This window comes from Lepidochelys kempii, chromosome 12 (genome assembly GCF_965140285.1).
Source record: "Lepidochelys kempii isolate rLepKem1 chromosome 12, rLepKem1.hap1, whole genome shotgun sequence".
NCBI lineage: Eukaryota > Metazoa > Chordata > Testudines > Cheloniidae > Lepidochelys > Lepidochelys kempii.
Genome location: NC_136391.1, coordinates 19,682,320 through 19,704,194, shown reverse-complemented (window position 1 = coordinate 19,704,194; position 21,875 = coordinate 19,682,320). Strand labels below are relative to the sequence as shown.

Sequence of the window (21,875 nt, the reverse complement as noted above, 5' to 3'; positions counted from 1 at the left end):
TGGCTCCGCAGTTCCCAGCCAATGGGAGTGGTAGGGGCGGGGCCTGTGGGCACGGACAGCACGCGGAGCCTCCTGACCCCTCTGCCTAGGAGCTGCAGGGCCGTGCCAGTGGGACCTGGGGACCCACACTCCACGCCGAAGTAAGCATCCCCCTGCCTCTAGCCATGAACCCCTTCCCACACACCCAAACTGCTGCTGGCCCAGGGTCAGCACTGACTACTGCAGAAGTCATGGAGGTCATGGAAAATCACAGACTCGGTGACCTCTGGGACAGACTTGGAGCCTTAAGCATGATTAAGTAAGGGCATTCATCCATTATCCATTTACAAAGACAAGATAATGAAGAAGAGATGCTGATTGACCAGCTTTTTAAGAGATAAGTTTGCTTTTCTCTCTCTTCACCCACTCTGCTCCACCCCATTTTAAAAATTTAAGCGTAAAAGTGGAAGCATTCCTTCCTGTCAACTTACATTTGTTTTGGGATTGGTTCAAGTTAAAATTTTAATAAGTTGATTCAGGAAGAGGCCAGACAAATGCCTGAGGAGCAGGGCAAACACTGAGCAGTCTCAACTCACTAAGACTAGCTGTAAAATGAGATTCCAGAATTTTTTTCTAAATCAGATTTCATAATATCAAAGGAGGGTCCACACTCTGGGCGAAAGTCAGATGTAGCAGGCTGAAATTCTGTTGTAAAGTGCTCACCAATGCTGCCTTTACTGTATTTCAGACTAGAGAGAAATAGGCCAGTTACATTTTTGCTGAGATTTATTAGTGTTAATGTCATAACTATGCATACTAACAATAACTATTTACCATGCAATGTCACTGGGGAGGGGAAATGTGAACAAGCTTGGGCCTTCACAGAAGGTGATCCATTGTCAGGATTTTTTCATGTAACTTTTGTTGCCCTCTGACATAATGCCAAAAGTGCTGTACAAGTCCAGTCCATCTGGAAGTGAAGGGAGACGTTCTAGAACTGAAAAGCTAGACAAGCTTAACATTAAACTAGTGTAAGCAATTTTTAAGGTCTTGATGAGGGCTGGGAGCAACAAACATTTTAGGCAATTGAAAGGCAAAGAGTTAATGGGAGTAAAATTGTGATTTGATTAGGCTGAATGTGCAGACGTAAGCTGCTACTGTTAGTGATAAATTATTTTAATCAGCTCACATAGAGTGGTGCAGCCTGTAGGTTAGCCACAAAGGAAACAGTGTGTCAGCCACCTCTACCAAAGTGCCTGATAAACACTAAGGAAGCACAATTGGTACTGGGATTGTGTTCTATGGGGTGACTCCAGTTTTATAAGCATCAGAAAAAAAAAATTGGTTCTTGAAATTAACCTTTTTCTTGACAATACTAACTTATTTTTGTTTTTAAACAATCAGAAAAAGGGCAACAGCTCCCATGTGACTGAAACAGAGTCAAAGGCTGGCAATTCACTGATCCCCTACCCAGCAGCTGAACAGAAACAAAAACCAGTTCATCCGTTACAAAGCAGTAGTTTTTCTGTTACACTTCATGGCATTTGGCAAAAGTGTTGAACTCAGATATCAGCTTAGAAAACTAAGCATTCAGGTCCCAGCTACAGAAAACTATATTTAAAATGTATCCCCTGAAACTCACACCCAGAGGGGAGAATAAAAGAACCTCTGTTCCTGGGGAGGAGGTGACACCTAACTGCACTGTATTTCATCCACCAGATTGTCATCCCAATTGTTTTTCATTTGTGGTAGTTAAACCTAAATTCATACCAACACAAGGAGCTATTTAATCAGTTTGACCCATTATAAAAATATAGCAGTAGGGGACAATCTGTCTTAACTTGCTCCAGGTTTTAAATGCCTCTGAAAGCAGTAGGTTTTGTTTTAGAGGATAAGGTGGAAGACACTTTTTCTTTCTACTCTGACTAGTTGCCATGCATTATTGTGATGCTTTGGTGAAAAAAAAAAAAAAACGGGGGGGGGGAGGAGGGAGGGAGGCAGAAAAAAAATGAACCCCTTCAGAAGAAAATGTAGAAAAACTGCATTTCTCTACCTCAGTTTTGTCCCTGGGTATTTTGCTTTAAGTAACAATTATCTTTGGGGAAAATAGAGCACTATTATCCCTCCAAATCTATCACCACTGTGGCAATGCCCTAAAAGTGATCGTACAGCACCTCATTAACATAGAAAGTCCTAAGGTATCCCACTGCTGCTGACCAGGTGCTTGCTGCTATACTCCACCCTTTGGATTCATATCAATAATCAAAGACTTCCAAAAGAAGTGGGTCCCACTCAAGGAACTTAGCTGCTAATTATAAGCATATCAATATAGCTATAAGTGGAGTTATATCAGGAATATTTATGTATCACTATGTCCAGTAGCTGAGAGCTTGTAAAACAGAACTATGGAAACCCCTGTTTTATAAAGATTAGTAAAATTCATTCTATGTTGTTGTGCTCTGAGGCAGTTCTGGTACCTAAACACACGCCTGATACATCACATGAGGATGGCAGAAGTGGTGGTGGGAGAGAGAGAAACATCTAGTCCTTTTCTCTCTGCTTCATCTCTAGCTCTAAGGCTTATAGCTCTTCCACAGCAGCTTATGCGAGGTTGACAGACATGCTCGGAAACCTTCTCAGACGATTGGCAGCAGCTACCACGTAGAAATGTTTCTGTGAATGAAACAGAAAAACCTAAATGTGAGCATAACGGAGCCAAAGCATACTGTGCAATTAACATTGGGTTTTTTTCATTGAGGGACTCCGAATAGTAAATGCAGATTTTCTCTAGTTCCCAGACCTCTGCACTGAATACTACACGGAACAGTCTTCAGTTGTGTCACTCCAATATTGACTACCCATTAAAGACAGAGTAATGCACCTATGTCAACTGAAAAGTAGTGGGAGTGGAAGGTTCATGAAGTTTTCGGGGAACATTGGGGGACTAATCAGCACCAGTTCTCACATCTTCTGTTGTACCTGTCAGCCTTCGGGAAGCCAGCTATCTCTAAGTAAACCTCCATTCTTTTGCAGCTCCTAATTAAATCAGGGTTACACTTAAAATAACACAGTCCCCTTCCTCACAAGAGAGTCATGTAAATAAACTGTCATAGAAACAGCCACAATGGATTAAATAGCTTAATCTCCTGTCTCTGGATAATAGCCAGCGTGTTACCAACTCACATGCAACAGACATTAATTACAACACTTTAGGGACCCAAGGTGTCAGCATGATCAAAGGAAAAGCAGCTATCTGCCATTAGTGTAACATTAACAATGCTAGAAGAGTGACACTTGAATCCCCTCCAGTGGGAATCATGAAATGCTTTGTCCTAGAGAATCGACTCTTTGTGGCTGTAAAACAGTGTTTATACAATGAACAAATGGCTGTATGCATCTGTTAGCAAATGTGTAATAAAATAACTTGGGATGAAGACATTTTTTAAATGCAACAAGTAGCAGTAATTCTGGAGTCTGGGAAAGTAAATGACATTTGGTCTTCAGGGTCTAACTCATTAGGAAGGTTTTGCTACTCTCACTAGTGAGTTAAAACTGGGTTGGATTTCGTCCTCTTCCTATAGGTTAAATGTTCCAGGGTTGTGGTGTCCCTCCTTTGCAGAGTATAATTATTGATCACCTTTTATGGAAATTCCTACATATTTACTGAGAATGGTTCAAGAATTAGCAAGAGATTATCAGTGGTCCTGAAAGTATGCAACTTTCCATCTGGCTGGATTGTGACACAAGAAGGTCAAGTAATTTTCCCAAGGTTGTACAGTGAATGAGGGACTCAGGATGGATTTGAACTCAGCTTCTGCTTGGTCCTAGACCTTTGCAATGAATACTACACAAAATAGCTTTCTGTTGTTACATTCCAATATTTTCTATACATTAAAGACAGGCTAATGCAACTATGTCAACTGAAAAGTAACTGCTTTTGCTTGGAAGGTTACACGTTTAACATAAAATAAATAGTGTCTGAAGCCTTTGAATCCCTAGAATTTTACACCTAATTTTTTTTGAAAAATCAATCAGAAATAAGAGTAAAAATTTAGAAAAAAAAATATCTAAACTCAGAGATGCCATGACTTAAAAGGGGAAGTGAACACTCAAATCTATAACTGCAAATATAATTCCAAAATTCATACTGCAAGGGAGTTCTCCATGTTTAGAAGAGGACTATGACAAAGAAGAATAAGGGCCCTGACTGCACTGAACTAGTACGATCACTCGTCTTCGGAAATAAAGATGACAGATTTTGTATATTTACCTTCCATTTTCTATGAGCCATATAACTCTGTAGCAGCAACTGGGACTTCAGGCAAAGCTTGGATTTCTTGGCTTTGCCAGGCAGATCATTTAGCCATTCGTGTTTCAGACACTGTGCTGCACTCATCCTGCAACTGGAAAATAAAATTTGTGAAGGGCTGTGATGTAAATGTTGCTACCACTATTGTGATTTACAAATAATCTCTTTGTCTGCTTGCAGTGGAATGGTTCAGCTGCTCTTCACTGATACCACATGTGAAAGGTTGTTTTTTCTAAATGAAAATAAAAGTAAACATACAAAAAAAGATGGGGGTAAGGCCCTTTATAGCTGTTAGTTATCTCAGCGTAGAGAGCCTGCGTGAAGACCAATTCTCACTCCTACCCTCCAGGTGGGACTAAGTGGTGCTTAGAGGTGTTTTAGGTTCTTCTGCACTTGGGTTTATGCCTGAATATTGTGTAGCCTTGTTGCTCTATTTGGATGTGATTTTGGAATGTGAATGGTAGAACACATGGCATTTAGGTAGGACTGTGCCAAGAGCATCAAAGAACACAGAGATATTAATGTGTGGTGATATGTAGTCCATCTCCCCTGACAATGCAAGAGCGTTCCCTTCAGTATATTTAAGGAGGATCACAGATGCCCACAAAAGTCAATTAACACTAATGAGAGCATCCATGTGTAAACAAAAGGTATGGCTTTCAAGTATTCCTCCTGCAGCTGGCTGGAAACTTATAGATTCTGTTTCAGATTCAACTATCTGCACAGAGCTTGTCTTTGTGTTCAGTACTTTGAAGATGTGACAGCCAAAAGGTTGGTTTATAACTGAAACATAATTTAATTGTAATAAAAATAACTACGGTATGCAGACAATCAGCAAGGTGCTCAATCGAAGGTCATTTCCATAGGTCTTTGAAAACATATGGAATGCAAGAAAATCCTGGATCTTGTCTTTTGGGGCATCCTTTGTGCAATTTTTTTTCAAAATTTGAACTTGCCTTTGAACTTTGATATGAAAAGATAGGGCTAAGTCCTGCCTTTGGCTCACCTGCCACTCAAGGAAAAAGGTGTCAGCAGAACTGATGTTTAGCAGCCCTTTGCATAATGTGAACAGCCAGCCAGAATCCCTCCTGATGAACAAGAACATGCTAGGAGATAGGACAAGCTGTTGCACCAGGTCATCCCCAGATGTCTCAGGAGGGAAGAGTTTGCTGTGCACTGGTCATTCCTCTTTCTCCAAGAGAGTGAGCCACAGCCTGCTATTATGCCTAGTGAGCAGCTGGCAGATCCAACAATGCTTCTTGCTTATAATAATAATAATAATAATTAATAATCATCTGCCCTTAAATAGCATTTTTCATCCCCAGATCTCTAAGTCCTCTGCACAAACTTAAATCCTTATTAATTCCTTTTTACAGATGGGAGTCTCTCTCTGAAGTTAATATCCCACAGCAAGTCAGTGGCCATCAGGAGCAGACTCCTTGTCTTCTGACTCCTAGCTCTCTGTTCAAATCCACTAAATGACAATTACTCTTCCAGTTTAATGCCCATCTTAACTTTCATTGACAAGTTAGTATTAAGAACTTTATTATTAAATCTCATTTGCATAGTTTAGCTGAAAGCATAGGCCTGGGAACTCTGGGCACCCCCAGGTTTTATGCGGGACCACTGACCTCATGCCCAGGCCTCCACTCCTCAGCCCAGGGCTTGGGTCCCAGCCTCCGGCCCTGCTACCCGGCCACTGGCCCTGTGCCTGGCTCTCTGCACCAGGGCCATGCCCCGGATTCCACTCCCGGTCTCTCTCAGGTCCTGGCTGCTAGCCCCTCTTCCCAGCCACTCTTCGGACACTGGCCCCACTCCCTGGCCACTGGTCCAGGGCCCTGCACTCGGCCCCCCCACTCCTGGGGCTCTGCTCCCAGGGTCCTGGCAGCTGGCTCCACAGCCGAGGCTCTGCTACTGGCCCCACATGTGGGGTCCCAGCTGCGGGCCCCATGCCCGCCCCCAGCCTATGCCCTGTTGCCCTGTCTGGGTCCCCCCTCCCAGAGACATGGCACTGCTCCCAGCCCCAGCCTTGGGGGGAGTTGTGGACAGTGGTAAGGGGGCTGGCTTTCAACACCCCCACTATTAAAAGAGTTCCAGCACCACTGGCTGACAGTCTGGAAAAAGCCAGTGTTCTAAGAGTTCCTGTTGGCAGTTTTCTCCTAAAACAATGTGAAACATTCCCATCATTGGTAGAAGGAGTCACTGGACATATGTTCATCAAGGGAAGACGAGGCCGCTGGACCATGTTCTGTCCTGCAATGCAATGTATACAGCTCCCTTTGACTTCAATGGGAGCTGAGTGTATGACTCCAAGAACAGAATTAGGCCCCAAATGGTTCTTTGTACCTATCCAGTATATGGAAGGCACTTGGATTGGGAATTATGTCACTTTCATAACTGCAGCTACTGCTTATCACCTTTTGTATTTTGAGAGACATTTTTGCAGTTTGTATCAATGCTCATAAAGAAGCCAAAGTGATGACAGAACTAGCTCCTGGACATCTGTGAAAGGTTCTTAAAACAAAACAAATGATTCACATTTCCTCTGCTTCAGCTCTCTTGCAACAGGCACAGTTACTGGGAGAGCCTTTACCTTGATTGAAATACGTTGACATTTTTCTTTTAAAAAATGAGGTTTGTGTCACTACTGAGCTGCCTGGTAGACACAAACATGGCAAAAGAAAAGTCATAGTACTAACTTTCAATGATTGGCTGCCACACATACATTTAGCTAGGAAGGACTCATTCTAAATGGTAGGGCTGCCATGACAAACATAGAAGAAGATACCTCTTCTCCTTCACAAGGAGTTTGGAAATAAAGTCTTTTGCCTCTTCTGAGAGTTGTTCAAATGCTTCTGCATCAAAATCCCAGCTGCAGTTCACTATGTAATTCATTGTCTCTGCGTCCGTTTCTCCTAGGAACGGTGATAAGCCACTAAGCCTTTAAAAAGGAGAGAGAGAGAGAGAAATGGGCAGCTAATAATGGGAAGCATGCATTTCTCCTACGTATCCTCACTGTGCTCACTGCTGCTTTAGAATCACACCAGTCACTTAGAAAAGAGGGTTCCAGGTAGATACTGTCCCAAAGGCCAGTGCAACATGTGCTATGGTGGGGCTTGGCTACCTGGCTCAGTCCCTAACTACTCAGGTCAGTGGGTTTGTAATAACTAGGAGCATGGTGGCACAATAAAGCTCAGTCAGGGGGAAGGAATGCTTCACGTTGCCCATTTGCAATTCACTCAGCCAACTCCAGGGTCAGAGTGAATGGATACCCCAGGAATTGAACTCAATGCGATGTGAGCACATGATCAACTGCTTCTTCAGACAAGAATAGGACTGCTCAGTTGCCTAAAGCTAAGCATGCACATAAGTGCTGAACTGAGGCCTAAATCCATATTTATTCTGGATTAAAATACTGTTTGAAATATAAAATATTGTCTTCAATTAGTCTCTAAGCCCAGATTTGTTTCTTCAATCATTTATGACTGGATTCACCTACAAATTTTTTTTGGCTTCTACATAAACTTAAATAAAAAATGACCCAGTCCACTGAAAACAGCTACAAAAAAATGTTGCAATGCTGTGTAGTTAGCGAGCCTGTAGAGATGACCCCCCCATGGCTCGCAGCCTAAACTCCGGGGGAGAATTTTAATCCCATTCGTGGCTGTGAAGTGAATTTTTCAGGCCCAGGAAGTAACTCCACACAAGACAGGAATAACTCTTGTGTGCATGTTGGGAGCAAAAGTCCTTTTGGATCAGGTTCCCAAGGGCCTGATTTAAAATGAAAAGATAAGTCTGGGACCTCAATAACTCATTGAAAGCAGAAGTTTTGTTAAGTTTCAGGCAACTGATTACACCTTGTCTAAGTAAATTAAACTTAATTTGTTTTGTTTTTATTAACTAATTAGACACCAAGAAGGCAAAGAGAAAACAGAGGGTTTAAGTATTTAGAATGAAGATTGATTGTTTTTCAGGTATTTAAAGTTGTTTGGCAGTGATGTTCCCTTTCTTTGCCTCTCTCTTTTGGATAATGAAGTGAGTGCAACAAGAAACACACTCTCCCTAGATGGGAATCTCTGAATAGGCTGCATTCCAGCTCTGCAAATACCTTCCACTGGCCTTTCTTACAGAGCAGATGAAGCCATGGCCATGACCCATACAGAAGCTTACTCACAGCATATACGTGATGACGCCTACACTCCACATGTCAGTTGGGAACGAAACAAAGTCATAGTTCACCACTTCGGGAGCCAAGAATTCAGGAGTGCCAAAATTAACTTTCAGCTTCTCACGAGGTTTGTACCTTCATCAGAAACAAGAAGGGGCATCAGCACTGACAGCAGACTAAGTACATGCACTGCACACTTGCAAAAAGAACTGTCACATTTTTCATACTGTAGCAAAGCTGGACAGGTACATTCTACATCTAAGTCTTCAAAGATGCAGAATTTCAGCCTGTGCATCCCCACAGAGAGTTTTTATAATTCACAGTCACTTCCAATTAGTTTGATCAAATGTTTAAGTGAATCAGCCATTTAAATCTGAACAAAATCAAAGAAACTAAATCATTTGTATTAACTTTTTGTCTCTAGTGAATCATGCTTCTGGTGCATATTTTAACTTTGGCACTCTGCTTCAATTCAGAAAGTCACAGTTATAAACAGCTCATTATCCATCATTTAATTTTCCTAATTTAGACAGGTGGTAGTATGGCAGGAGAAAGAGCCAGAGAAAGACTTAGGACAATAAAAATATGGTTGCAACTAAAAGTTGCATGATTACATTAGAATCACCGCCATGTCTTCTGCAAGCTGCTGTATGCCCCCATGTGGTGATTCAGCTAATAAGATCAATCCAAGTCACAGGAGCAGAGGTGGATGAAATAGGCTGAGGGCACTACAGTTGGTTTTCTATGTTATTACAGACAAAAATCAAATTGGAATAGCTAACATTCAGGCACATGTAACCCAACCTCTGTCACTTTTATAGATACTATGTTTGAGTGAGAAATGTCTGGCACAAGTTCTAAAGACATCATCCTCAAACTAGAGAGACAAGGTGGGTGAGGTACTATCTTCGATTGGACCAATTTTTGTTGGTGAGAGAGACAAGCTCCATCCTCAATCCTCAAATTGGCAGACACAGGGCTTAATTCGTATTGCAAGTACATGATAGAGTAACCTATACACCCCCATGTGGCAACAAGCTTTCCACAAAGAGAGGACAGCTTTAAACTCTTGCTGGTCTCCAGAGGAGACTCACGAGCAAAAGTCGTTCAGAAGATGCACTGAATCAACTTCCATTTTTAGGCAAGTTTGGAGATATTTTGCTCAGCAGGATCCCAAACCATAATTCACTGTGTAAAAGTGCTCAGATCACAGAGTTATGGACACAATATAAATGCCCAGATGGAAGCCTGAGAAGAGATCATTATTTGATTTTAGTAACCAGCAGGTTGGTTTTGCAGGAAGTGAAAGATGTTAATAATTTGCCAGTTAATATAAGGAAGGGCACAGTCTTGCAATCATCACTCAGTAATAACTCCTATTAAAGTTAATGGGAGTTTTGCCTATGTAACGAGTCAGATCAGGCCATAAATGTTTGTTGTTTTTAAAAGACTATTTCTTGCAAGACTATGTTTCCAAACTGGCTTTAATAAAACCTTTTCTATTGGGCACCCCTTTCCCTAAAGCTGTAATTTTTTTTTGTGTACATTTTTTTCTATTTTTATAAAATCCTTTTAAAGAAAAAAGCTCTTTGAGCTGAAAGTACATGGGTTTGTATAATGAGAACCCCACAATGTTTAGAAAATATTTTTTTAGGTAAATATTATTATTATTATGCTACCATAAGAAGTTGTTGATTTCTTCTCTGGAGGGACTAACTCATGCCCACACCTCCTGTTTTCACTCAAATATTCCCTCGCCTTTTCCTTTAGGAAAGAGAATCATGCTTTATAGCTGCTTATGTTTTTTCCCCCATATTCTTATTTTTTTTCTGTATATAAAACTGAGGACCCTCTTTCCTGGTCACTGCAAATATGTAATAATAGGCAAAGTCATAATGAAGAGGGCAAAGAGGAGTCCTTAACATAACTGACTCAGATGCAAACATCATCTATATCACTGAGCCACTTCTGGACAACCCTTTGGAGGTACAAAAAGAAATAAAAATCCTTGAAAAATGAAACAGCAGCATATGGGTTAAGATGTAATGTTTACATAAAATTTCCTTTGGCACAACAGCTATGCATCCTCTGGTAAAAGCAGGGCTAATGCTGGTAACATTTCCTAAGGTGAAACATAAAGAGTTAAAAAATTATTTTAGAACTGTTTAGTGAAATCCTGGTTCCACAGAAGTCAATGGGAATTTTGCCATTAATTGCAAGGGATCCAAGATTTTACCCACTGGCTTTCCTCTGGTTCAGTGCAAGTGAGGGCAAAACATAGATGCAATGGTAATAGCAAGGCCTGTCAAGCCCCTGAGAACCCGGAAAAAAGGATGGGTCTGGATTTTTATTTAAGTTAGAGTGGTCAGAATACAAGTGGCCCTGCAAGAGAACTGGGTCAGCATAGAATTGATATAAACCATGACCTGTTGTTTACCTAATCAAATAATCTCTACCTACAGAATTAAGTTAACATTTCCTCAGGATTCAACTATTATTCTGTTCTTACAAACTCATGGTCACTTGCTCCACTCTGTAATACCAGACTCTCAAAAGAGCTGTGCTCCTTTTAGATGTAGTTCCATATTAACTGGAGAGAGGGATGAGAGCTAGCAGATCATAGCTGCCACCCACCCAGACTTAGACCAAGGGACTTTTTCACAGTCTCCCTGGCTGTTTTGCAGAAACCTTCCCTATGGTATAAGACCCATTCCTGCACCAAGGATATAATTGGCCCTTAACAAATGATAAGTAACAGCTCTGCTCTCTCCTCTTAGTCTTAGGGAGAGAATGTGGGATGGTGACCAGGGAATATTTCCCCACATGCCTAGTGTTAAGTAATAAACCTGGGGCAGGCACAGAAACAACCAGGCCTCCTTCTAACCATGTCCATGTGAGAGGTGTTAAATCCTGTACCATTCGGCTGATGTAAATGACCAATGTAAAAACTGGACCACTGCTCACAAATGATGCTGTCTATAGGTCTCACAGGCTTCAAATACTGAACTATGTTAAACCAGAACAACAGAAAGTGAGCATTGGTACATCTTTTGCTTGACACATTCATAGGAGTTTGACAAAGAAAACACTTATCAAGCCTCCTATTAGTCCCTCTTCCTGCTGTTGCAGGAGTGTTCTAGAACATTCTCTAGTATTTTGTCCATTGTAATTTTAAATGTCCCAAGACGTGGGGCTTCTATGTTTTCCATGGACGGCCTTGCTAAAACTTAGTATCCCTCACTGTTAGGCTCAGATTGAGCATGCATTTTCCTTCCCTTAATTGCATTCTATTACTCGATGTTTCACCACTATTTACTGGACCAGCTAATTCCTCTCTCTCCTTGCTGTTTACCCTCTAAATATTTATAGGTGTTTATGCCTCACCTTAGCTGTCCTTTAGCCAAACTACCCATATTAATCTTTTTTGCCTTTCTTCTTAAGTCTAGTTTTCTGATCATTTTTATTCCTCCACTCTCAGTTTCCACCAATTAAGCAATATCTTTCTGGTAATGTGGTTTCTAGAAGTGAAAACAGTATTCCAGGTGCAGTCACACCAGTTCCAAAAGAGAGATCATTACCGCCCTGCTCTGTGATACCTTTGTGCGTAAAGGCCAAAACTGCATTCTCCACATTGCAGCCATTTCAGACTGCAAACTCATGGCTCATTTCCTATACACCCTCATCCCTTACCCTCATCCATGAGAAGCAGACATATTGTGGCAGATGAGGGATAGAGACTGTGGAATTAGAGCTAATCCACTGTATTCCTGTTTCAAATGAGATAGTTTTGTCATGCATTTTACCATCTGTCTTGGGGGTTTTAGACTGAGGCCCAGCGCTGCAGAATCTGAGCACCTTCAATATAAAATCAATAGCAAAGGTGAAGTCCCTAATGGACGTCAGAGTCGCTGGGGGAAAAATCTCTATTTGAGACATTATTGTGTGTAAATGAGAATACTAATACAACATTAGCCTGCACAAATGTCACTGGAAAAGACAACATGACAGTTAGTGCACTAAGTTGCAAATTCATGCCTGCAGGAGCATATTGCTTTGCTCCTTCATATTTCAAAATCACTTTAGAGTCACTGAAATGTGTGAACAAACATCACAAGAATGAAAGAAAAGAAAATGTCAATGGAAAAGAAAATGTCAATGGATTTTGAGTGGCTCATAGTTGAACTTACCTCCTAGCTAAACCAAAGTCAATAATTTTAATCTGGTTTCCAGTGTGATTTATACATAATATGTTTTCAGGCTAGAAAAACAAAAAAGAATATTTTTAGTTAAATAAATGACAGTGAAATTGCACATAAGACACACTAACAAGAAGAGTAGCCAGAAACATGACCTGAAGTGCAAAGATACAGAACTATTTCAGGAAAAGATTTTTAAAACAATGCTAGTTCACTTCTTTGTTGGTTCACATGTGTCAATCTCACCTTTACGTGGTTTACTACAATGGTGGTTGTATTTTTCCCATTCATTTCCTAAGGCTCTGTTCTATCCTGGCACCATGTGCAGAATACATTATACTGATACAAATATATATTTGAGCCCAACTGTGGTGAAGGACAGCATGGTTCATGGGCTGGTTATGGGGTGCCTAGAGGGCTTGTATAGGAAAAATTACTCTATAAGTCTAGTTGGGAATGTTACCCACAGATCACTTGTTGAAATGCTCCCTTCATTTTTCCCCTTAAAGGGGAGAGAATCAATGATGTGGCAAAAGAAGCAAGGATAAATATTCAGAGGTTTATTGAGATCAACTTTTCCCCTTGGTCTGTTATTACCATGGGAGGGTGATTTTTGGGCCCCATCATCCTCCTAACTAGCTCAGTAAAATGTGTGGGCTTGGATCTCTCCTTCAGGGATTTCATTCCTTACTGCTGCCATGGGGAGTAACTATTTTCCCAGATTTGGCCATAGCAGAGGTATCACATAACATAATTTAAAGGGGTCCTTTTTAGGGGAGGACTGAATGGACACCTTTGTGTGGAATGGTTGAGCAAGCCAGGTGGTAGACGCTATAACACTGGGTTTATTCAAGAAAGTGCAGTATCTTGAGAGACCAGAATGCAAACAAGGAATGAGCCTATTACAGCTAAGTAGCATAGAATCATAGAATCATAGAATATCAGGGTTGGAAGGGACCTCAGGAGGTCATCTAGTCCAACCCCCTGCTCAAAAGCAGGACCAATCCCCAATTAAATCATCCCAGCCAGGGCTTTGTCAAGCCTGACCTTAAAAACTTCTAAGGAAGGAGATTCTACCACCTCCCTAGGTAACGCATTTGCTTTTCCATCAAAATTAAATTTGTGTGTTCTTTTTTGGTGACGTTTTCAGTCTCACTTGTCAGGAGGCGAATAGAGAGTTACTGGGAAGCCACTTAGCTATCCAAGGCTCAGCACCTCACAAGACCAGGTCCTCAGTCCAACTATTATATTTATTATAAATATTATAATTATTTCACATGGATATTGTGGTTAGGGCATTTGGAAAAATGTCCATTGAAACAGATTTTGTAAAGAAAATTGGATTTTCAACTAAACAAAGTTCTAAATGGGAAGTGGCTCCTTTCTGCAAATAATTCCAGCTTTTCATTGAAAAATCAAAAACAATTAAAATGATTTTCAATTTTGGGGGTTTTCAACAAAAAAACAAAATTTTCCACAAATCAAAACACCCACAACACTTTCCAACCAGCTATAATTACAGTAGCAACTGCACATCAACCACATAGGGCTACCATTGTGCTAGACACTGTATAAACATATAGAAAATGATAGTCCCTATGCGCAAAGAACTAGTGGAGAATTGTCACTAGAACATGTTAGTTTACAATGGCTCAGTTCCAGATTGTCAGTGGGAGACACAGACAAGGACAAACATGAGAAGAAGCAAAAGAGAGGACAGGTCTAATAACACAAATATAGAGGGGATTCTAAACCCTCTATTTTCTCAGGTGACAAACCAAGGCACAATGCAATTCTACACAGCTATGAAAAGCTTCTGATCTGAAAGCTGTAAAAGCAGAGGAACCTGCTGTTTATTTAATCATCTTTAAAATAAGCTATCAAATTTAAGAAAAGATTAAACATTAAAGAAAAAAATTAATTTTCCAGGGTTAATTCACAGTGGCCACTGAACTAAATTAGTTTATGTCATTCCAAGATGAAGGGGATGACAAATTACCCTTTATGCGCAGCTCCCATACATACAGACTCTCCATACAGCACAATGTACAGTTTAGCCAAAGACCTGATATCTGTAACTACTGACCTTCAGGTCTAAATGGAGAATATACTGCTGATGTATGTAGTGGACTCCTTCACATATTTGTTTGGTAAAAAGGATTGCATCCAACTCAGTTAGATGGTAGTTCTCATCTGTGATTCGGTCAAATAATTCACCACCATCAACACTAAAATATTGACAAAGAGAAATGTGAAAAAAATACACATATTCCTTGTTAGATTGGGGGTTAGATGCCTAGGCACTTTGGAAAATCCCACTAAGCCCCTATCTTCATCTTTAGGTGCCTAAGTCCCTTTAAAAATCTGGCCCTTTGTCTCTGTCCTGCTATTCTTCTTCACACTCTCTCTGTTCATTCAGTACTAGCCTTCTCAAAGTGTCACCAGACACTCTCACTGCTAGTGGTGCAAAGGCAATTCCTGACTTTTTGAACAGCGTTTATGAACCTCTCCATCAAAATCATTCCTACTTTTTGTTTCTAACTTCTCCAAAAACCACATTGTTTTCTCTCTTCTCTGTCTCTCTTCAGTTCCCTCTCCCTCTGCTATTTCTTTAATTTAACTCTCATACCCTTAAAAACTTTCTAGGTACAGTTCATATAGAAAATGCAGTTGTGTTGTATCTATGGGCCAAACCCGCACTAATGAAAAATAAAACATACTGATGTTTTTCTCAGAATAACAGACCTGTCTGAAATCCCTCTATACTCTCTGGGGTACAGCTGGTATTCTTACCATTTCTTTAAGTTCTGATATTGTCAAATATGTGATTTTCTCTTAAAGAGTTTGCTTCTAAAAATGAAAGAAGCCTTCACCCAGGTTGGGAAACACTTGTAGTATTCCCACCCCCTCAGCCCAATGTATTTTCCTCCATTTCTACTACTGGCTTGAGCAACCACCAAGTTCAAAAGAGCTGATGATTCCTAATTAATTTTAACTTACTATTGATTTTAACTTACTATTCCATGATCAAGGTGAGGTTGTTCTTGCATTCAAAAGCATCATAAAGCTGGATCAGATTCACATGATTTAACTGGTTCATGATGTTTATTTCATTTTTCACTTCCTCCTGAAACATTACAGACAGGAAGATAACAATAGTGACTAGCAACCAGCAGATGCTCCTATTGGAGCATGACCACGAACACTCTTGTGCGCATTCAAATACAAACATTCACACAAAAACTAGCCATTCCCCAAACGTTCATGCCAACCGATTCCCTGCACACACCAGTGTTAGTGTAAGCAGAGTCTGGATGAGCTCTCCCCTGACATCTAGTGGTGAGCTGTGGAAAAAGACTTCAGAAGCTGATCTCATTTGCATGGACGCACCCACCCTGCCTCGCTGCTCATCATGATGGGACTGCTTGCCCAAATGATCACTTGTGGCCGGTGTTGGATCCCCAGTCTCCTTGTTATTGGGGCAGGAGTAATAAAGCGTTGCTATCCTTGTTGTGTGAACCGAGGGCAGCAGAACTGTACCTGCCATATCAAAATGGAGGGACTCACCCTCAACTGAACAGCACTCGCTAGACAGAGGACATGGGTTCCAAAGCCCAATGAGTTGAAAGAGTGTGGGTACATGTACCTGGTGGTGTAGACCCTGTTTAAGGGTCCATTTGACCCTTCTTCTCTCTATGGTATAATAAAAGAGCCAATTTAGACTCAATTGAGAGTCTTGTTACATGCTGCAGAGCTGAAATCTCTGGTATCTAGGTCTACTCTGGGACAGTGTCTCTACTGCAAGAGACTGCCCAGTGTGCACCAGCAATGAGTCTCCCCCACTAACAGCTGAAATCACTGAGAGCTGTGTTAAGTGTCGGGGGGCCCTGAAGACATCTTGGTGAGCAGGTAGCTGGTGGAGAGGCGTGGCAAGCGGCCAGCAGGGTGGCTGGCGGAGAGGGCCAGAGCAGAGCCCCACAGAGGCATGGCAATCGGAAGTTGGGGCAAGAGCAAGTGCCCAAGCAGTGCAGCGTGTAAGATGCCTCCTTTCCCCCCCACCCTCCACACAGGGTGGGAGGTGAACTCTGTGGATGAACCTCTGAACTCTGGGGCTGCACTGGCCAAGGACAGCAACTGTGAGTGGGGTATAAAGAAGGGACGGGAACATTAAAGGGACTTCTGGGTTGCTGGACTTAAGACCCTGAGGGGAAAAGGACACTGCCCAACTTACTTGGGGGTGGGTCTTTTGCTCATGGTTTGTGTTTATGAGCGGTGTATTCCCAAATTAATGCTGAGTTACTTCTCTCCTTTTATTAAAAGTTTTTGCTACACTCAAACTCTGTGCTTGCAACAGAGGATGTATTGCCTCTGAGAGGCACTCAGTGGGTGGTGTGTAATTGTCCCAGGTCACTGGGTGGGGCTCGAGCCAGTTTTGTGTTGTATTGTTGACAAGGAACCCCTAGATACTGAACCCGGCCCTTGTTGCTGCTGAATTCACCTGGCAGAAGGCTTACATTAGTGAACACCAAAATAAGAGGACATCAAACCTGGTCAGATCAAACAGTCATATAGGATTCAAGCAAGTAGTTACTAAGGCTGGTTTTGTCACACTTGATACAATGTTGAGTGGGAAAATACTTTAATAAGGAAAGCGATTCGCAGGTGCTTGTAATAAGCCAGATTTACAGTGTCTGTCCATGGAGGTTCACAAAACCATACTTACCCTTTCCTTTGCTCCTTTCACTTTTATTATTTTGGCTGCCAGGTTAAGACCAGTTGACACCTCCGTGCATTTGTGAACTTGACCAAAACGCCCCCTGTTGATACAGAGAGTAAAATGACTTTAAAGTAACTTGCTGCAGAAGCCTTTCAAACACCTATTCTTATCATTGATTAAAAATAGCCTGGTACAAAGTGAACAGAATCAGGTGGTCTGTAGCATGAATCTCCTCTTTCTCTCAGCTTATGAAGGATTAGTTTTATCTTTCCAGCCAGTTGTTCAATTCTTACATGAAAATATTATGCTCCATTTGTATTATTACATTACACAATGACATGGTAACCTGCTGATATTCTTTTTTGGTTCTGTAATTATACACTCCTGCTGTCCTTCAGTGATGCATAGTGGGGTATATTAACAAGGATATTTCTGGTCTGATCACGTAACTTTTAAAATTACATTAAAGCCAATAACTACAGGGCACACATTTATTGCATGATGTAAATTGTCTCCTACCTCACCCATGCACTTGATTTTTAAGCACCGTCTTTTCTCCCACTGCATCACCATCATGCTTGGACCTGTTCGGCCATATTTGCACTTAACTCCACCTGGAAATCATACTCTTCCAAATTACAAATAAGTGCAGAAAAATGAAAGGGCCGAAGGGAAGTGCTCACCTCAAGAGTGAAACCCAGGTGCTATGTCAAAATAATGTCAGTTTGAAAACTCAGCCATTAACACCCTTTAACATGCTGTTGTTTGTGTGACTGGGATGAAGCTGACAGCTTTGCTTTTGTTGGTCACTGGGCCACTTTCTAGAAGGAAGGGGGGGCGGCTGTATGAATGGAATGTCCTGCATCTCCCAGAGAGGGGGCTAATCTTCATGGATGGAGACTAGCTGGAGCAGCAAGGAAGGTGTTAAATGAACAACTCAATGGGAGGGTGCTACAGCGGTAAATACATTACAAATTTAAACTCAGTGAGTCGTGAACAATTGAACCAATGTGACAAGGAATGTGAAGAGAAGAAATTTTCAAGTGCTTAGATACCACTGCTTGGAGTCTGGGTAATAAGCAAGAGGGTTCGGAAGTTCTCAATGATGGGAAGAAATGTGCTATAATTGGCATTACTGAAATCTGGTGAGACAATAATGGAAAAGCAAATTAATGGATAAGAATATAATTAATGCCAGTAAACATGGTTTTATGAAAAACAGGCCTTGTCAAACAAACCTTATTTCATTCTTTGAGATTATAAATTTGGTGGATAAAGGTAACTGCATAGATGTACTATAGTTATACTTTTGTAAGGCAAATGACTTAGTACTGTATGACATTCTGATTAAAAAATTAGCACTATAAATATCAATAGTGAACACTTTAATGGATTAAGACCTAGCTAACTCCATCTAGCATTTCTAGTGGAGTACAGTACTAGGCCGACACTATTCAATATTTTCATCAATAATTCTGAAGTAAATATAAAATCACTGCTCATAAAATTTGTGGTTGACAAAGATTGGCGGAGTGATAAATAATGAGGACAAAGCACTTATACAGACATACAGTCTGGATCACTTGTATCCATTCTAACAAATGCATTTTAATACAACCAAATGCAAAGTTATACATCTAGGAACAAGGAAGGTAGGCTATACCCACAGAATGGGGACTGTAAACTGGAAAGCAGTAACTGAAAAGGATTTAGGGGTCATAGTGAACAAGCAACTCAGCATGAGCTCCCAGTGCGACTCAATGTCAAAAAGGGCTAATGTGATCCTTGGGTATATAAACAAGGGAGTAGGGAGGTGATTTTACCTCTATATACAGTGTTGGTGAGACCGATACTGAAATACTGCATACAGTTCTGGTGTCCACATTTTTAAAAAGATGTCAAAAAATTGGAGAATACGACTTAAGAGTTCAATCCATTTAGCTTATCAGACAGAAGATTGAGTGGTGATTTGAATACAGTGCATAACTACCTTCACAGAAAGAATACATCAGGCATTAAAAGGCAGGTTGGTCTAGCGGAGAATGGCATAACAAAAAACAGTGGCTGGAAACTAGAAGTGGACAAATTCCAATGAGAAAAAAGGCTCACTTTTTAGCATTGAAACAAAATTGAAACAAAATACCAAGGGAAGTGATGGATTCTCCATCTCCTGATATCTTCAGATCAAGACTGGATGACTCTCAAGAAGATCTGCTTTAGCCAAACACAAGTTACTGGACTCAATATAGGGGTAACTGAGTGAAATTTAATGGCCTGTAATATACAGGAGGTCAGAGTAGATGATATCAAAGTCCCTTCTGGCCTTAAACTTTATGAATCTATGCATTTACAAGGTCATCTAAGAGCTGCAGATCTACATGTGTCACCAAAAGCATCCAATGAAAACTATGTATTTGTAGATACTCTGTGGGCAATGGGTAATTGTAATCATCCTAATAGCTCTTTTTCTGTGTATTTAAGCTACTGCAGAGATGTTGCTAAGTGCACCATTCACAGCACAGCATTACAGAGAGACAGACTTACCCTCCTAATACTTCATGCCGGCACACTGAGTAGCACGTTGTTATCTCTGTGTGTTTGACGCTCACTATGCGATGGTCAAAGGGAGCAGGAGAAGGAGGGCTGTCATCTACACAGGAGACAGTTCATTCATTGATTTGGTTTTCCACAAATCATTGCGCATTACTTTCATCATCCCCCCCCAGTATTTTCACTTCCCAGGATACAGCTGTATCAAGACGTCAACCAAGGGCAACCTGATAGGTTAGTTAACTACAAACAGGCCTGTACCACCTTGGTCATGGTTGTATGCCTTTTGGCACCTCACTCACTCTACACCTCATCAAAGGTAACGTTCATCATACTCCCACCACTCAAATATCCCTGTCCCTCAGAGAGTCCCCCCAAAGCCAATCTGACCACTGAGACTGGCATCATCACCACAGTACCCCATTGTTTTCTGGAGCAGATGCAAACAGAAATATGGTTCTCCCCCATCATAGTGTTGTTCAGCACAGCTGTGGGTGAGCAGCCTGTACGGGGGAATATCAGAGGGCAACACAAGGACTCAAGATATCTTAGATCCAGCCAGACAATTGTTAGCCATTTGCTTTTAGCAATATTCAAAACAAAAACCCTGGCATTTAATAAGGCTCCCATCTTTCTTCCACCTTTTCACTTTACTAGGTCCTCTAACCAGCAAAGCACTTAAGCAGATGAGTAACCCCACTGTCTCCACTGGATGGTAGGAGTAAAATGTCATGAGTGAGGCACCTACCTAACACCTAATGACTCACAACCACTTACTCATTCAGTGTCAGGAGAATGCCTCTCCCAGTAGCAGCGATCACTGCCATTATCAAAAGACGAAATCAGTTCCTGGGGAGATGTCCCAATAAAGTAGCTGATCCAATTTAGCATGACGCAAATAAGGGCCAAATCCCAAAGTCAATCTATGCGTAGAACTCGCTTTGACATAACTGGGAGTTCTTTGTGCAAAGCCAGGGAGAGACTGGGCCATAGATGTTACTGATTAATTTAATACATGCTCATTATAAAATAGCTGCACAGTGTATATTACACCTTAAAATTCCATTTGCGCATACATGTTTGCACCTATCAGCCACTACTGTAGAACCCAGACCTTGATCAGCACACCTCCTGGGGCATGCTCCATCCACTGTGGGCAGAGAGTACTCCTGTTCTTGCAGCAACCAGAGTGTGATCACTAACGTGCTGCCCAGAAAAAGACTTATGGCCAGGGGTATAACTAGGGACAAAATGAGACCTTTCCTGCAATATTTTACACTCTCTTCACCTGCTAATATTAATGTGTGGTTTGTACACCCCTTCTCTTACGTGATAATAAAGGCTTTTATTCAAAGAAATAAAGCTTTAAAAGTATCTCTCCTTTTTCAAACACATAAAATTTCATCTCATTTTATTTTAAAAGGATTATTATTCCAATACAGCCTTTAAATTGAATCCTAAATCCAAAAGAACATTTATTCTGAGACTGCAACTGAAAAGGAACATTAGAATAAAAAGTAAGTCCCATGAATGTGAATAAAGTTGTTGTCTGATGCAGTCAAGTGTATGCTTGGTGCCTGAATAAATGCTCTCAAACTAAGGCCTTGGCTACACTTGCGAGTTACAGTGCAATAAAGCTGCCCAGAGCTCTGTACCTCACTCCCCATCTACACTGGCAAGGCACGTACGGTGCTTTGTCTCCGCGGCTCCAGCGCTGCTGGTTCTCCACCTCCCGCAGAGGAATAAAGTTTGTTACGCCGCCACTGGTGAGCTGCGGCACCAGTGTGGCCGCCCAATGCACTCTGATTGGCCTCCAGAAGTGTTCAGAAGTGTCCCACAATGCCTGTTCTAGCCACTCTGGTCTAGTCTGGTCTGGTCATCAGTTCGAACTCTACTGCCCTGCCCTCAGGTGACCAACCGTCAGACCCGCCCTTTAAATTCTCTGGGAATTTTGAA

The 21,875-nt window shown here is 41.3% G+C and overlaps 1 protein-coding gene across 1 annotated transcript in view; it reads right to left on the bottom strand.

The window, feature by feature from the left end:
* Positions 1-747: 747 nt before the first annotated feature.
* The window catches only part of MYLK3 (myosin light chain kinase 3), a 39,420-nt gene continuing 18,292 nt past the window's right edge, over positions 748-21,875 (bottom strand). The window contains exons 5-13 of the mRNA XM_073308467.2: positions 19,914-20,019; positions 17,376-17,469; positions 15,670-15,779; positions 14,739-14,880; positions 12,644-12,714; positions 8,463-8,591; positions 7,077-7,229; positions 4,250-4,382; positions 748-2,652 (exon numbers count right to left, since the gene is read on the bottom strand). Coding sequence (XP_073164568.1) covers positions 2,581-2,652; positions 4,250-4,382; positions 7,077-7,229; positions 8,463-8,591; positions 12,644-12,714; positions 14,739-14,880; positions 15,670-15,779; positions 17,376-17,469; positions 19,914-20,019 — 1,010 coding nt within the window. The 3' untranslated portion in view covers positions 748-2,580. The remainder of the gene's footprint in view (positions 2,653-4,249; positions 4,383-7,076; positions 7,230-8,462; positions 8,592-12,643; positions 12,715-14,738; positions 14,881-15,669; positions 15,780-17,375; positions 17,470-19,913; positions 20,020-21,875) is intronic.